Consider the following 17,083-nt stretch of genomic DNA (forward strand, 5'->3'; position numbering starts at 1 on the left):
GTGACACAGACACAGACGGGTGGAAACCTTTCCCTGATGGACCCTTGAGAGAGACCTGACCCTTCCGGGAACAGTGATCCCAGCCCTAAGTGCCTTATTGGGCTGTAAAGGAGTCCGAGGGAGCTAACCTTGGCTGGCGCCTGTCACGGTGAGTAAGGGGCTGGTTTTATGAACTAGCCCCTATGTGTAGGCATCAGGAGAAAGCACATGCCTTCCACCAAGAACATGGTCCCAAAGTGCCTCCACCGTCTTCAGTAACTGGCTGCTTGCTGTGGTCCCTGGTCCAGTGCAGCCCTTTCCAGGGATGAGCCCACTGCCCAGGCCTCCTGCCTCTTTAAGGACAGGGGCCATCTCTGAAGGTATGGTGGTGAAGTGGGCTGAGACCCTCACCCGTGGGCCCCTCACTGAGCATGCCCATCACCTGGAGAAGCCCCCAGCCTTGCCTGAGTGAATCAGGAGATTCCTAGCCCCAGCCCCACACGGCCAGCTACAGAGGAGACAGTGACAAGGGGACAAGGGCTGGTGTCCAGTGTCCACCCAGTTTCGGACCCCTCCTGAGTCCATGAATCACTTGTTCTTTTGACTTCCCCTGTGCAGAGCCCCTGGGTCTTCTTGGTTTTCACCTCACCAGAATAATCCTTCCATTAATGAGGAAAGAGAGAAACCAGCAGCCTTTGTGTGCCCGAGGCTCAGCCATCAGAAACTCCCCGAGGGACCCCTGAGGTGGGGGGTTCCCAGGAGGGTGGCAGTGCCCCAGAAAATGCCTAGAGCTGGGGGGGTGGCTCACCCCAGCAACCACCAGGACCCCTGCTTCTCTCTACATAGAAGGGCCTTGTTAGGAACTCGGTGATTTTTCAAACAGCCAGGCGAGGCCACTCCAAGTGCAGCTGGGACAAGGGCACGTGGAACTGTTAGAACTTCAGGGTCTCCGGGAGCCTCCAGGTCTGCTGAATGAGAGAACCAGCCCTTCACAGCTCCCTGGTGGCCTCAGGCCCAGAGGGAGGCACCGCAGGCTATAGCTACCAGCAGGTGGTCCCTTTGGGGACCATCTGGGATCACCCTGTGGGTGTCCCTAACTGTGCCTATCTAGCAGCCTCAGGGATTCCCCAAGGTCCCTCTGCCCAGTTCTGTTTCTGGCTTCCATCCTTCTTGCCAGTCCCCCTGGCTGTCACTCACCTGCTCTCCCTCCTTCCCATGTGATGTGGCAGGAACAGTGGACGCTGCGGGAGGAAGGCAGGGCTCTGAGGGATGAGGTGCCACAGCCTGGGCCCCACACGTCTGATTTCCAGTCACTGGCTCACTGCCACTCCCGGCTCAGGAGCTCCGGACTCTCCCGTGCTCCAATCACTTGCTTCCTTCTCTGGCTCCCTCTGCACCTGGCTACCTAGGCCTCCAAGAGCCGAAGCAAAGCTCAGCCAGCCCCAGAGGCAGGCGGACACAGAACACAGGGCGAGAGTGCGGAGAGCAGGGGGCCCTGGGCGAGCGGGAACCAACAGGGGGAGACAGCAGGGCCGGGGAGGGGGCCTCTGTAGCGGGTCCAATCCTGTTGGGGTGCTGGAATGTCCACAAGGCACCCGGGAAGAGATCTGTCTTCCTCAGGCACCTCCAGGGAGCCTCAAGCAGGGAGGCAGCTCCAGGCGACGGCCTCTGAAAGACCTCCTGGCTCAGAGACAGGCTGGGTCTTTTGGGGGCGGGGGCGAGTGGACCACAACAGGGCCCGGATGGGAGGGCGAACGCACAGGGGCTGGAGGGGGCGGGGAGGGTGTGGGGTGGCATGAGGATGGCATGGGCACAGGGCTGAACTTGGCTGTATCTGCTGCTGTGAAGCCAGGGCTTCAGGGCTCCCTTCTGGTAAATTCCTCTCCTTTTCTGGTAAAAGGCCAACATTTTGGCAGGCTGCAGGGGACCCGTAGAGTTTGGGACACCACCCTCCAATCAGCCACTACACCCTGTGCTTCCGTATGTTGTGTCTGGAAGTCCATAAAGAACAGCGAGGGCAGGACAGAGCCCTCTACTCCAAGGACCCCCGTGAGCTCAGCACCCTGCAAGGCAGCAGGGGCAGCACTACCCTTCTTCCACATCCACCTGTCCCAAAAGCATGCCTGGGAGTGCCCTCCTACCAGGGCTGTCACATGGATTCAGGGTGGTGGGTGACCACACAGGATGGTCATTGACCACACCCGCCTCCCCAGCCTTGTGCTCCAACTGGTCACTGGCAGCCCTGGGTACAGAGGGTTCGACTGCAAACAGACTGCCCACTGACACCAGCCACCCAGGGTGGAAACAAAGCAAAGAGGCCCATGACCACCCCAAAGAAACATGCCGACCAATAGCCCAAAGTGCTTCACACAGAGGCCAGAACCCCCCAGTGATGGCCAGGGAGGGGTTGGCCTCAGACAGCCTGATCCGGCAGTGCAAAGGTACCGGGTGGCTGAGAAGTCCCCACTCCTTCCAGGAAGGTGAAGCAGCAGGCAGGTGTGCGCACCTGGGGTCACGTTCCCTGTCCAAAGTCCCAGCACCCTCACGTGCCAGTGTGGTGGCTCTGGGTGAGGTACTGGAGCTCTCTGGCATTTGATTCCTCCTTTGTCCAATTGTTGTCAACATCAAAGGCAAATAAGCTCCCGGCAGGGTGCCTGCAGAGCCATCCCTAAAGGTGGGGTGGGACAGGCACAGAGGGTTCTCCACCAGGGCTGGCTGCAGTACAGCAGAGGGAAGCCCACCCTGAGCTCCGCATACTTCCCCTGGGGGTCCAGCTGGGGAAACACAGCTGGAGGCTCCTGGGAACTAGTCCTGGGACCGCCATAACACAGGGTTTCCACAGGCACTCCTTAGTGCCAGGCCCCAGCCCAGGCCCCCCTTTGACTTCCAAGCCCAGGAAGTCAGAGAAGCTGGGGTGGGCACTGCGCAGAGGTGGCAGAGCAGCAGAGAGAGCATCCCCAGAGGCGGAGGCCCTGCCCTGCCAGCCCAACTCCATGTTGGGGCCCCGCTGCTCCAGGTAGGAAGGGAAAAGCTGCCCCACCCGCCCTCAGAGGCCCCCACTGCACCTACCCTTCCCTGCCAGCAGGACCCTGCTTCCTCCAGGCTGGCACCACCTTGAACCCAGCAGCCCTCACGTGGGGCCTGAACTAGTGACCTAATTAAAGCCCTGACTGTACACCTGAGTGAGTGGTCACTTGATCTTGGGGGCAACCTGAGAAGGTGGTCACTTTCCTTTTTCCACATCTCACTTAACAGGCGTGTGCCCAAGTGGAGGTGTGGGCCCGCCCGCTTCCCTGGTGGTGATTAGGGTCCCCGGCAGCTGCAGCCAGCAGCGCACAGAAACCTCTACAGAGGTCAAGGCTCCCATCTGTGCATGGCGCTGAGTGGACGCTGGGTGGGGTGGGGCCTGGGGTGGGGTGGATCTGCAGAAAGGTTAGCTTGTTTCTGCTTTCCCAGGGAAAACTCTGGAGGATGTCGGGAGCTCCACAAGAATCAATAATAACTGATAGGCTGAAATATAATCACCTGGAGAAGCTCTGAGGGAATTAGCCCAGTTGAGAGTGGAGACAGGCTGGGAGAACTAGTGAGAAAGAAGAATTCAACAGCCAGCTGGGGTGAGCCCTAAGGGGCAGCATGAGGAACCTGACACCGTTTCATGGGCAATAGGGAGCCACTGAATGTTGTATGTTACCTCCAACTCACAGGGCTGCTGAAGAGGGAAACACAGTAACGGGGCCTGGGTTGTAACAAGGCCCTCTGGCTACTACATTTACGATGGAGAGGAGAAGGCCAAGTATGAGGTGGGTGGTCTAGTGGGGCTTGCAGGCCACCTGCAGAGCAACACCAGCTCCCCTCTAGCTGGGGATGGGAATGTGAGGGAGGCTCGTGATGCAGAGGACTAGAGTGCAGGTAGCCTGGATCTGAATCCCAGCTCCACCACTTGAAAGATGCATGGCACTGGGCAAGTCCCCTAGCTTGTCTGTGCCTCAGAGTGGGGGTACCGACAGCACCCACCTCAGAGGGTTGTGGGGAAGAGATGGGTTACTGTGTGCACATGGCAGGAGCGGGGCCAGCACACAGTAAGTGCACCGGCAGCTGCTGGGCTGTGCCAGAGAGCCCAGAGCTCAACATCCTCAGCTGTTCTGCGGGAGGGGGCATGAGGCATGCAGGGAGGGGCAGAGACTGTCACCGCCAAGGCCACGCTGGGCGGGATCCAAGGCCAGCATGGCTGATCCAAGGCCCTGACAGAGCTCACAAGTCCCCACGGGGCCAAGAGCCGGGACTGTCAGCAGAAAGATATGTGGTAAGAGCTGCCCAAAACCCAGTTCGGTAGCAGTGCTGGGGGTGGGGATGTCTAACTCCAGCTTGGGGACAAGCTGCAGCCCTGAGGTGGAGGGTTCCTGGGTTGCTTCACCACCAGGAAAAGGCAGAAGGGCCAGCCCTGGGCACAGGCAGCCTGTAGATCCTGAACAGAATCCTTCTCCTTCCTGCAAGCCTGCTCCAAGCTGACCGTGGGCTGCGCGAGTGTCTGCAAGGCGAGGCCGCCGAGGGTGGGGAGGCCAGCGGTGAGGGTCACTACTTTGGAGTCGGACCCCAGCACAGTGGAGGGAGCCCCTGAGACTCCACCCAGCCATGCCGGCCCCAGCCTCTCCCTGGTCTACAACCAGGAACGGGCCTTGAGGCAGCTGCTGCTGTCACCGGCAACCAGGTCTCATCTCCAAGACCAACCTTAAGTCAGCAACAAAGGACGCCAGGTTAGGAGAGTAACACAAGGCCCCGGCCTGGCTCAGGGGAGCGCACCTGCCTAGCACCCGGGAGGCCCTGGGTCCCATCCTCAGTCTCAAAAGCAAAAGACAAACCAGACACACACACACACACACACACACACACACACACACACGCGTGCACCCTGGGCTTTTACAAAGACCTCCATGCTGAGAGAAGGCCCTTAACAATAGAATTCCAGGCCACCACTAAAGGAACAAGGTGACTCCAAGCCCCAAATGGCAGGCTGGCCGCAGGCACTCCCCCTCTCTCCACCTGGAGCACCTTCTGAGGGGGAGGAAAGTCAGGGCATGGTGCCTATGATAACGAAGGGAACACAGGAGGTTTAGGGGGTGCTAGAAAGAAAGCGGGGGTGTCAGCACACACTCTTCACAGGCAGGAGGCAGGAGCAGACACGGAGAACCGGCTGGGCTCTCCAGAGAGGCAGGGTGGGTGGCCCACAACGCCCACAATTCAGAGTGGAAGGCAGCACAAGGCTAAAGTCGGGGGTGTAATGAAGGATGGCCTGGGGAACAACTGACAGGGGTCCCACCCAGCCCCAGGCAAGAGAACAGCACAGGGGATGGACGTCCATTACCATGACAGGAGCGTCCCAGAGGAAAGGCCTGCAGGAGCCCCCAGTGATGGGCTGCTCCTCCCATCTCTGGAATCCCCACCTGCCATCAAAAAGCCCCTTGTGTACACAAACTCAGCCAGACATGAGAGGCAGGCACAGTACAAAGGCCCAAGAGGGACTCTGTCGCCCGCCCCCCTATCTTTCTCACTAACAGAACCCCCAGTGTAGGCCACAGGGAAGGAGGCCTAACCCCAGCTCATGCAAAACCAGTGATGTCACCTTCCCTGGGCAGTCACTGGACTGCGACTGGGTGCTGGCAGAGGCTGGTTTGGGGACACATCTGTGGAAGATTCCCCCTGAAGTTTAAAAGAACCCAAAGTCTTTTCTGTTTCTAGATTTTGCCTCTGCTAGGTATTGAGACAGAAACTCAGAATATTGAGATAAAACTGAGTCTCTAAAGGAAAAAATGTCCCCTTGGGAATATGGAACTTTCCATCAGGCACAACACGTGAGCCTGACAAAGGCACCCAAGGAAAGAGACTGTTAACCTGGTGCAGCTGACCCTCGCCGGATGGATCGCCTGACTGCCAGACACTTTGAGAGAAGCTCGCATCCGTGCCAGACCAGACCCCTAGTGGGCAGGCGCCGCCATGCTCAGTGTTTCCCACTGGGATCATACATTTTCTACCTAATTCTGTGCCGAATGACAACCCAGCCCCCAGCCTGACTGCCCCTCTCTCCAGTGCTGGCCCTCACGCTCCCCTTTCTGGAAAAGCTCCTCCTCTCTCTGCTAACGCCTGACACATCCCTAAATTCTTCCTGCAACCTGTCAAGAGCCTGGGAGATCCAAGTAGAGGTCTCCTCCGCCTCTGGAGACACCTCCTCAGACTTCCTTATGGTGACAGTGCGAGATGGGGAACCTCACTATTTTGCCAGTAGCCCAGGAATGACACCAACACAGAGGCCTGTGGAATGCAGAGGAGTCCTTGATGACAGCAGCAACCCATTGCACCCAAGGCCACCCTTGTCCTTTGGACTCCCTATTACATGGGACAATATATTACTTTTTTTTTTTTTTTCCAGTATGGGGCACTCTACCACTGAGCTACATCCGCAATCCTTTTTGATAATTTTAAATTTTTGAGACAGGGTCTCACTCAGTTGCTCATGCCGGTGGGCCTCAAACGTGTGATCCTCCTGCCTCAGCCTCTGGAATAACTGGGATTCCAGGCATGTGCTCTTGTACCTGGTGGGATGATACATTTGTTCATTGATGAGTGAGTTTAGGGCAGGGTTTTCCATCCTTCAAGCCCAAGGTCTCCCAGTTAATACCTGGCAGAACATCACAGTCTCAACATTCTTTAAGAACATGCACCAGACCCAGCAACCTGAGAGGCTGAGGCAGGAGGATAACAAGTTGAAGAAGACCAGCTCCGACAACTTAGTAAGATCCTGTCTCAAAAGAAAAAATAAAAGGGGCCAGGGATGTGGCTCAGTGGTAAAGTACTTGCCTCGCATGTGCAAGGTCCTGGGTTCAATCCCCAGCACTGCAAACAAATAAAACACCAAAACATAAGAACATGGACCATGCCAGTTGGTATCAGCTTCCACTCTCTTAAGTTCTAAATACCTGTATTACTTTATAGGAAATTTTAAACAGGGAACATTATACTCATTATTCTTTAATGATGAAAAATAATTAACTTTTATTTAAACTGCAAGATTCTTATCTCCTATTACCCTCCAAACCAGTGGACCTTTTCCTGGGTCAAGGGGCCACGTCTCAGCAGATGTGTGTGGAGAGTGCCATACAAGATGTCTGAGGGTTTGAAGACTTGAGTTCAGGAACTGCAGCTCTTATCATGGGGCTCAAGGAGGCAAGTGCCCAAGGCCAAGTTCCACATGCCTCCAAATTAGCTTTCATTTTTCCTTCTCCTCTGGAGTTTTTAAACTCAAGCACACCTTGGGCTATTTCTCGGGGAAGGTGACCCACAGAGGATGCAAAAGCCACACCAGGAGCCCAGCCAGGGGCATCACCTGCCCGGCTTCCTTGGTGGACAGGAGAGGCAGACACAATTCTCATTCCTGCTCTGGTGCTAATCTCCCAGAGGCAGCTCTGGGGTCCCAGGATTACGACCTCACCATCTTGCACACCCAACTGAGGGGCTGTTTCCCTTTGGGACCTAAGGCCTGTCCCAGTGAGTGAAATCCCAGCCATGGGTGGGGATAAGGGCCAAGAGGTGAGGCAGGGGAAGAGTGAAGCCTCCCGCAGATCCATGAGATTCAGCATTCAGAAGATTCTGGAATCACTGCCTAGACGCGGCCAGCCAACCACAGCCCACAGGCTGCATGGCTGTAACCCACCACACCGAGTCATTTCACACTGTCCAAGCGGCTGCTCTCACATTGCAATGGCAGAGTCAAGAGTGACCACAGGACTCCCAGGACCCATGAACCCAAGAAGACCTCCTATCTGGCCTTGACAGAACAGGTTGACTCACTCATGGCCTACAAGGAAACTTGAAGGCCTCTGAGCCCCGCCCCCAGCCTCCCGTGTGCCTTCAACTCCTCGAACTGCAAACCTCATGCCAGGAGCCAGGCCAGTCCCCTCCAGTGACACTCAAGAGAAAGGGGCCTAGTGTGGTGGCACACAGCTGTAATCCCAGCAACCCAGGAGGCTGAGGGAGGATGGAAAGTTCAAGGTTGGCCTCCCCAACTGAGCAAGGCCCTGTCACAAATAAATAAATAAATAAGTAAAAGGGCTGGGGACGTGGCTCAGGAGTCAAGTGCCCCTGGGCTCAATCCCAGGTAACAAACAAATAAACAAACAAAAAAGGCTCACAGCCTTGAAAGATAGTTCTCCCCATTTCTCAACAACTCTAGGCCTAGGAGAGCTCACTCTTCCCTACAGCTATAGCTTCCTTTCCCTGAGTCCTCACTGCCACCTGCTGCCACCTAAGGCCAAGCCAGCTGCCACCATGGGTCAGGTCTCAGCCCCCATCTTGTCTCAGAAGGTTCATCCCCAAGGTCTTTGCTTCCGCCTCTTCTCGGGGCCTGAATCCACTCTCAGTGCTGGTAGCCACTGTTCCCTCGCTCTGTTCAGAATGACCACGACCCTTGGCCTTGAATGCTGCTGCCTGAGGTCATACTGCCTGTGTCCAGCCCACATCCAGAATCTTCACAGGGTCTACAGTCAGGCTAGCTCCAGCCCACTGGGCTAGGGTGCAGCTCAATGGCAGAGCACTTGTCTAGCCTGCATGGGGCTCTATTTGGTCCCCAGCACTGCAAAAAAAAACCCAAACAAAAACTTAACTAACTGCTTTCAATCACTCCACCTTAAAGTCTTGTCACTTAAATTCTCATAAAATGTGATATTGAGGAGCCTTGACTGAGAGCAAGGTGGGGAGTAAGGTGGGGGGCAAGGGAAACTCCTAAGGAGGAGAAGGCCAGCAGCCCAGGGCGCCTCTGCCTGTAGCTCATTATTCACAGGTGCCGGAAGATGAAAGCACCTAGTGCTTAAACCAAGGCAGGGTCCTCCTGCCAGGGACCACGTCCCTAAACAGAGGACCAACCTGGGGCTGCACCCTCAGAAATTCAGACCAGCTCTGGATCCAAAAGGACCTCTGGATCAGTCCAGGGAAATTAAAGTTTCCTGTCTAACCTTGACTCCCTCAATTCGAAATAATCAAATGTACAGAGAGAGAAGTTCAAATCCAAGGTGAATCACTGGCGACGGAGGCTACCATCAGGAAGAGTCAAAGTCCTTGCCTATCTCCAAGGAGAAGAAAAGCATTTACCCTCCACTTTTCTTTTTTTTCCCTTCGGTGCTGGGATATTCGGGGCCCAGGCTGCACGATCCTCGGCACGAGCTCTACCCCCCAGCCCCCACCTTCCCATCTTTAAAGCCAATTCCCTCAGAAGATCAGGGTCTCAACATGCGGGCGCCTCCCTCCGCCTCCCTGGAAAAGCTCCCTGGAGGGCAAATCCCCAGTTTTCCAACGTCCACCGCTTTTGGAGGCGTGGGGTGTAGCCCAGGAGTAGAGCCCGTGCTTAGCATGTGCGAGGCCCAGGGTTCAATTCCTGGAACCAAAAATGCCCCAGCGGTCTATGCCCCTTTCTTCCTTCCTCCCTCTTAGACAAGACCAAAGAGGATAAGAAGAAACGGGGCGGGGGTGAGGAATGAAGAACCCACCCTCTGGCCTCCAGTGCTATGGGACAGTGGCGTTGGCAGGGTGTCCATGACATCACCATCTCGGATTTTTAATAAAAAGACAACCTTCCCAGGCAGAACGCTCTTCTCCCCACCCTGTCTTTGGGGAATAGACAAGCTTGCTGCGTGCTGCAGAAACACCAGAGCTGCACTCCAAGGTGCTACGTTTGGGTCCTGCCTTTAAGTGACTGTCCTCATTACCTCCCCATGAAAAGGGCCTCTGGATCAGTCCAGGGTAATTAAAGTTTCCTGTCTAACCTTGACTGCCCGGCCAGCTCAGCTCGAATTTCAGCCTTCAACACGCTCTGCAGGGTCAGTTTCTTTTAAAATCAGGCCACTATTTTCTTCTCCCAGCCCCGGTATCCAGTGACACACTTGGAAATGGAGAGGAAACCTTCTCTGGCCAGGCTGATGATGCCCCCGGCTTCCCACACTCATTAGAAGGTTCTTTCTTCTACAACATACTGTTTAGGAGCAGGCTCATTTGTGTCAGGTCCTAGGGACACAAAGATAAGCCACAGCCACGCTAAGATCCCAACAAGCCCCCAGGCTGGGAAGGATCTATTTTGTTTTTTCATAAATTTCTTTATTTTTGTGTGATGCTAAGGATTGAACCCAGTGCCTCACACGTGCTAGGCAAGCGCTCTGCCACTGAGCCACAACCCCAGCCATTTTTGTTTTGGAAGCCTAGAAAATGTAAGAAATCTGCAAGCCACATTCGTTAAATTAAGAAAATCCAATTTAAAAGACCAAAGCATGTTCTGCCATGTGTGCATGACAATCCAGCCCCCCTTTCCAACAAAAAGAACGGGTGTGCTTTGTGTAGTGGTCTCATCAGGTTACACACTCCAAGGGCCCCACGTACTAGGCAACATCAGAATGTGAATCTAGAAACTGCTGAAAAGTGAAATTCTTGCTGAAACTAAGTGTGCGCCCTGCAGGGCTGGGACTCAGTTCCACTGGGTTTGTCTTGTAGCTGGGCAGCAAGTCCATCTGAATCAGGGTTGGGAAGGCTGGTTCTCCATGGGGTGGGGGAGGGGGGGCAGGGAGGCTCATGCTGGCTTTGGAGAAGTCTGAGATTCTGAACTTCCTAAATCAAGGTCCTCCTGGGAGGGTCTTCCCATCTCCAGAGACATTGCCACCAGGACTGGGCAGCTCTGCTCATTTGCTGTGCTGGGTTGAAGAGCGTCCCCCCAGAATTCATGTCTACCCACAACTTCACAATGTGACCATCTCTGGAAACAGAATCTTTGCAGATGTAAGTGTGATCAAGATGAAGTTACGCTGGACCAGGATGGGCCCTGACTCCAGCAACTGGTGTCCTTATAAGAAAGGCTAAGTGAAGACAGAGACGAAGATAGGGAGAAAGCACCAGGTGACAACAGGGGCAGAGACTGAAGTGCTGCCTCTGTAAACCAGGGCATGCCAAGCACTGCCAGCAGCCCCCAGAGGCGAGGAGGGAGGCAAGGAAGGACCAGAGCCTCCGGAGTGCGCAGGACCCACCCAGGCCTTGGTTGAAGACTGTTAGCTGCCAGAACCAAGAGAACGGCCTCTGCTGTGTTAAGCTCCCGGCATGCGGCACTCTGTTCAAAAGCACCAGGAAACACACGTGCTGACTTAGCACTGGAACTAGTGGTCCCTTCTAAGGACTCTGAAAGGAACAGGTAACCCCCCGAGTGACCAGGCCACCACTCCCCAGCTCAAGCAGAAGTTCAATCACCTTCAAAGGAAAAATGAGACTGGCAAAGTAAGTTATTAAAAAAAGGACAACACAAAACTTCCCCAAATTACAGCTCTGGACGCACACCAGCCCAGTAACTCAGGAGGCCGAGGCAGAAGGATCAAGATCAGAAGGATCAGAGTGTGCAAGGCCAGCCTCAGCAATTAGCGAGATCCTCCTCACAAAACAAAAACCTACAAAAGGGCCAGGGATGTAGCTCAGTGGCAGCACACCCCTGGGTCCCATCCCCAGTACCACACACACACACACACACACACACACACAATTATAGCTATGTGACGTTCTGAAAATCAGTGACTAAAACTGACTGGGCCTCCGACGTAAGCCAAGCACTGAGCCAACTGCTTCATGCAAGTTAATTCACTGAATCCCCAAGGAGAGGTGGTCCTATTCTATTCCCACTTAACAGAAGGGGTATCTGAAGCAAGAAAGCTTTTAACCTCGTGCTCCAGGGAGCAAGGGGTGGGACCAGAGTGTGAACCTGGGAAGCCTGGCCCCCAAACCCTGGTCCTCACAGTCACCTGGGACTGATTTGCCATGAGTAAAATTCAGAAAGAAACTCACAGTGTGACAAGTTGGTATGTTGTATGTTTTCTTTCCTTCCTTCCTTCCTTCCTTCCTTTCTTTTTTGGTACCAGGGTTGAACTCAGGAGCACCTGACCACTGAGCCACATCCCCAGCCTTATTTAGTGTTTTATTTAGAGACAGGGTCTCACTGAGTTGCTTAAGGCCTCGCTTTTGCTGAGGCTGGCTTTAAACTCATGATCCTCTTGCCTCAATCTCCCAAATGGCTGGGATTACAGGTGAGCACCACCACACCCGGCGGCTGTGTTGTGTGTTCTTTAACTTTTTTTTTTTTTTTTTGCACAGAAACCAAAGGGAAATGAAGGAGAGAACATGCTCAGGTCTCGGGCAGAGGCACCGTAGGGACCAGCTGGCTGGTTGGACACCGCCACACAGCCTGAGCAGGGAAGGCCTTGGCATGAGTGCCACTGGCCTCAGGGGAAGTGCAGGCTGCAGAGGGACCCAGAGGCCTGGGCAGGGGTTTCCTTGCCTGGCCAGCAGCCAGTGGTCAAGGCAGCTGCAGATATATCAGTGTGGTCGGTGCCAGAGAGCCTTGGGGGGGCTGTGGCACATCCATATCGGGGAAACCTGGGAAAAGGGAGCCACCAAGCCTGCACACTGTTTCTAATTTTTTCTTTAAAAGCTCTTTTAAAAGACAGTAGGCAGAGGAAGAGGAAACCCCGGGGCTCAGTAAGTATCCTGGCTGGGCCACAGGCAAAGCTGGGACCACAGAAGTCATTAGCAACAGAGGGCCAGCTACAGGACAGGTGATCCGGCCCGGCCTGCAAGCTACCCAGTATCAAGCTCCATAGCAGCTTTCCCTGGTATGTGAGGGGGGGCGGAGCCTGGAGCTTGCCCTGGCGTGGGCTGGGGGGGGGGGGGGCACACAGGGGACTGGCATGACCTAGCCACCACAGGCACTGCAGGCACTTCAGAAGACCAGGACTTGTCCATCAACTGTGGTCACGGCCACATGGCCTCTATGAGGGGAATGAGGGCTACAACCAGATGCACCGGAAATGTCCAGGCAGCAAACTCATCCAGAATGCGGAGACCCGATGGGGTGGCAGGAGGAGAGGGAGGAGACTCAGTGGTTGCTCAGGTACACACATCAGGCAGGAGCCCCCTGAGAGAAAGACAACGAGCCACCTGGGGGGATCCTGGGGTTCACGGATGAATAGGGGAGTCTGGGATTACTTAGAGCTGTGGCAGAGCTGTGGCGCTTGAAGGTAAGGCAGGGAGGGGAGAACAGGTGGGCAGGGTCTGGAAGAACTCCAGCTGTGGACACATGCCCCCACTTCAAGGGTGGGGGGGGCACAAGGTGGCCTGGCCAACAAGAGCAATGAATTCCCTGACTACAGCAGTTGGTTAGGAGCCAACAAGAAACAATAGCAGTCAAGAACAGTGGTGCATAACTAATCCCAGCAACTCAGGAGGCTGAGGCAGGAGGATCACAAATTCAAGGCCAGCCTCAGCAACTTATCGAGCCCTCAGCAACTTAATGAGATCTTCTCAAAAAATAAACAGGGCTGGGGATGTAGCTCAGTGGCATAGCACCCTTGGTTTCAATCCCCAGTGCCAAAAAAAAATTTAAATTTAAAAAGGGTTAGGGACGTAGCTCAGGGTAGAGTGACCCTGGATTCAATCTCCAGTACAGTGCTAGAAAAAGAGGGGGAGAGAGGGAGAGAGGGGGAGAGGGGGAGAGAGGGAGAGAGGGGGAGAGGGGGAGAGGGGGAGAGAGGGAGAGAGAGAGAGAGGGAGAGAGGGAGAGAGGGAGAGAGGGGGAGAGAGGGAGAGGGGGAGAGAGGGAGAGGGGGAGGGGGGAGAGGGGGAGAGAGGGAGAGGGGGAGAGAGGGAGAGGGAGAGAGGGAGAGAGGGGGATAGGGGGAGAGGGGGAGAGAGGGAGAGAGGGAGAGAGAGAGGGAGAGAGAGGGAGAGAGAGGGAGAGGGAGGAAGGGAGACAACAGTAAAGCTACCTTCCTTGCAAATAAGTGACACACCAAGGCCTCTGCCGTGGATGCTCTTTCCCAGTGGACTTACTGGAGCTGCTGTGGCCACACTGCCACCACCAGGGATGAGCTACTTTAGAATAAGGATAGCACAGAGAGGGAGTGGCTTTAAAAAATAGAAACAAGGGCTGGGTGTGGGTAGCTCAGTGGTAGAGTGTGTGCTTAGCATTTGAGAGATCCTGGGTTCAACCCCCCCACTGCACCAAAATAAAGGAAGGAAAAGAAAAAGAAAGAGAAACAAAGCATGGATGGCATCCTTTGAGCTCCTAGATCCAGCCGTACTTGAAGCTGATGCTGGCTTTTTAGTTTCAGGAGCCAAATAATTCCCCTTTTGTTTATGCCAATATTTGTTGCAAGTGACAGAAGACCCAACCAATGTCATAGCTCAGAAGAAATACTATGCACAGGTTCCTCTATACTCTGTCGGGACCCCAGATCACATACTGTCTTCCTCTTAGCTTGACACAGAACGCTGGTCCAGTACCTGTTTCCTCACAGAGGCCACCTTGCTTGGTCTCCCAGGGCCCTCCCACCGGGTGGTCTCCCCTGCATTACTCTTAGGCAGCTAACAAACTTACCCTTCCTAAGACGGTTTTGCAGGAAGAGTGAAAGAAATGAAGGAGAGAGGGTAGAAACTCAGATGATCACACAGCAATCTGAAAATGAAGGTCCGCCCCAGACGCCCTCCCTGAATCTGTCAAGCCTGAGAAGCAGCACTGGGACTTGGAGCACCCAGGCCAGAGCAGTCTTCCCGTGAAAAGCAATGACCACAAATAAACCCGGGGGGGCGGACCGACCAGCCTCACAGACAGCTTACAGAGAAATCTAGGTGTCAGGGAGGCTCAGCCTTCGGAGGCTCCCAGGTGCCGCTTCGGTAGCCTTCAGAACAGGGGCAGTTCAGGCTCCCTGCCCCACAACGCCCGCCACAGCGCCTTTAAATAGAACCTCCTCTCAGAGGACAAACACATTCCAAGCGCCTTTAAAGACGCCCCGGCAGGACCTGGCCGGCGGCCTGCGCTCCCCCAGTAATTTTTCCGGTCTCGGCCCAATTCTGGAAATAATATTAATAGCTCGGTAGGAGCTTACGGTGTGCAAAATACTTTATGGCCTTAAAAGGCAAGGGACTATTACTGCTCCCACTCTCCAGATGAGAAGAGTGAGGACAGGGAGGTCCCAGGCGACAAGTCCCTTCGTGCCGCCTCTTTCGCCGGGTGCGCGGGCTCCAGGTGCCCCAGGTGGGCGATCCCCCGCTCACTACGTAGCAAGGCGCAAATGCAGCCAGCGGCCAAGGCCGGTTCTGACCCACACCTCGGGCCCCACAGGCAGGAAGCGGGGAGCCACCTGGCGACGCCCCCAGGAGGCTCCCGCGCCGCTCGCGGCGTACCTGGGACCCCGCGGCAGCCAAGCATTCACTTTCCCCTTTTGTTTTAAAAGACAGAAGGACGACAGGGGCTAATTCCCCCTTGGGGATGAAGATCGAGCTGGCAGGTGAGGCGCCCCGGCGCGGCTCCTTTCCTAGAAGTGGGGCTCAGTGCGATCTCGGGACCTGCGCGCGGAGGGGGCGGAACCCGCCCCGGAGCCAGGAACACCTGCTTGGTGGCCCCAGGGCAACTTCTGGGTTCGGTCCTGGTGCAAAGGGCTCCCGCTCTCAGACTCCCGGCGGGAAGGTCCCTCCACCGCGCAGGGAGAGACCGGCGCGCAGGACCCGGCTCCGCTGGCTCAAACGCTAAGGGCACCCCTGGGCCCCTGCACCTCCTTCCTGTCCCGGCTGCCTCTCCTCCCGGACCCCCGCCCTCCTCCCGGGTCCTGGGCCCAGCCCCGGGGGCGCAGTGCACGGGGCGCACGGCGCGGGCGCTCACAGTTTGAACTTGCTCTCCAGGTCCTTGATGAGGCGCCGGCTGAACTCCGGGAACTCGGTGTAGGGGTTGAAGACCCTGCAGCGGCGGGGCCGCGCCGCGCCCTCGTTGATGTCCAGCCGCCGGCTCAGCTGGGCGCTCAGCTCCGCGCCAGCGCTGGCTGTGGGCGCTCTGGCGGGCGGCTCGGGCTCGGGCTCGGGCTCAGGCTCGGGCTCGGGCTCCAGCCTCGGGGCTGGGACGGCGAGGGGCGCAGGCTGGGGGTCGCCCTGGCCGCCTTCCTCATCTTCCTGGAGCCGCAGCCGGCGCTGCAGCTTGCGCGCCAGCTCCTCGCTGGCCATGCTGGCGGATCCGGGACGTGGGGACGCTTGTCCAGGCGCGGGGACCGGGCGGGCGGCGCGCTCCTCGCAGGCTCGTGGCTCCGCGACACTCCGCCGAGACGGCAGGGGCTCGGCGGTTGGGAGGAACCGCGGGCGGGCGGGGCCGGCAGGGCGGAGCCGCAGACTTAAGGAGGCGCCGGTGCTCGGGGACCTGGCAGGAGGCCCTGGGCGTCTTCGCGTCCCGCCGACCGCGTCTCTCCTCTCCCCGGCTGGGGCTGGGAGGCTGACCGCCCGCCCGCTTCGGGCGTGAACCCCGGTATCGACTCCGACCTTGCCGCCAGCGTCTGCTCCTGGGGAGCCCGGGGACCCCGTGGTCTCTCGGGGAAACGATAGCGGTCAAAATTTTCCCGACCGTTCGTTTCTAGCCCCCATGAAGTGTCCCGGACTGAGGAGCTCGCGGCTTGGGACAGACTGGGGGGAGGGGAGGCGAGCACCCCTGGTGACACCGCGTGCCCCCACCTGTCCCGAGGTCCTGGAGTAGGAGGCTCCAGCAGGGAGTGTGGGGCGGGAGCTGCATTTCAAACACCCACGGAGGGGTTGGGGAGCAGCTTAGTGGAGGACCGCTCGCCCAGCAGGCCTGAGGCCCTGGGCTTGATTCCCAGCAGGCACACCCGCACGCACAACCCAAAACAAGGCCAGGGGCGGTGCAGCAGGATCTGTAATCCCAGCCACTCGAGAGGCTGAGGCAGGAAGATCTCAAATTCAAGGCCAGCTTCAGCAGATTAATTAAGCGAGATCCTATCTCAAAAAATCAGAAGAGCTCGAGGGTAAAGTACCCTTGGGATCAGTCCCCAGTACAAAATAAATAAATAAATAAATTTAAAAGCACCTCACTCACTGAAAAGAAGTTTTTCCAAAACATGCTAAAAATATTAAAAGCAAATAAACAGAAGAAGTTTTGGTTCCCCTGGAGGTAAGAGAGCAGCTCAGCTGCAGGAGCTCTGGACCTATTTGGTTTGCTTTGCTTTGTTTTGGGTGAAACAAGAAGAAAAAGAAAAAACTTGAA

General features: G+C 56.2%; 1 protein-coding gene across 2 annotated transcripts in view; it reads right to left on the reverse strand.

Moving 5' to 3' along the window:
• The window catches only part of Efhd1 (EF-hand domain family member D1), a 38,824-nt gene extending 22,705 nt beyond the window's left edge, over positions 1 to 16,119 (reverse strand). Inside the window, exon 1 of one of the 2 annotated variants that reach the window (XM_027941955.2) lies at positions 15,704 to 16,119. In XM_027941955.2, the coding sequence (XP_027797756.2) occupies positions 15,704 to 16,038 (335 nt within the window). In that variant the 5' untranslated portion in view covers positions 16,039 to 16,119. Of the gene's footprint in view, positions 1 to 14,661; positions 14,696 to 15,703 lie in introns of those variants that run through there. The other variant, XM_071619340.1, reaches the window with a different exon arrangement.
• Positions 16,120 to 17,083: the final 964 nt, after the last annotated feature.

This window comes from Marmota flaviventris, chromosome 11 (assembly GCF_047511675.1).
Source record: "Marmota flaviventris isolate mMarFla1 chromosome 11, mMarFla1.hap1, whole genome shotgun sequence".
Classification (NCBI taxonomy): domain Eukaryota; kingdom Metazoa; phylum Chordata; class Mammalia; order Rodentia; family Sciuridae; genus Marmota; species Marmota flaviventris.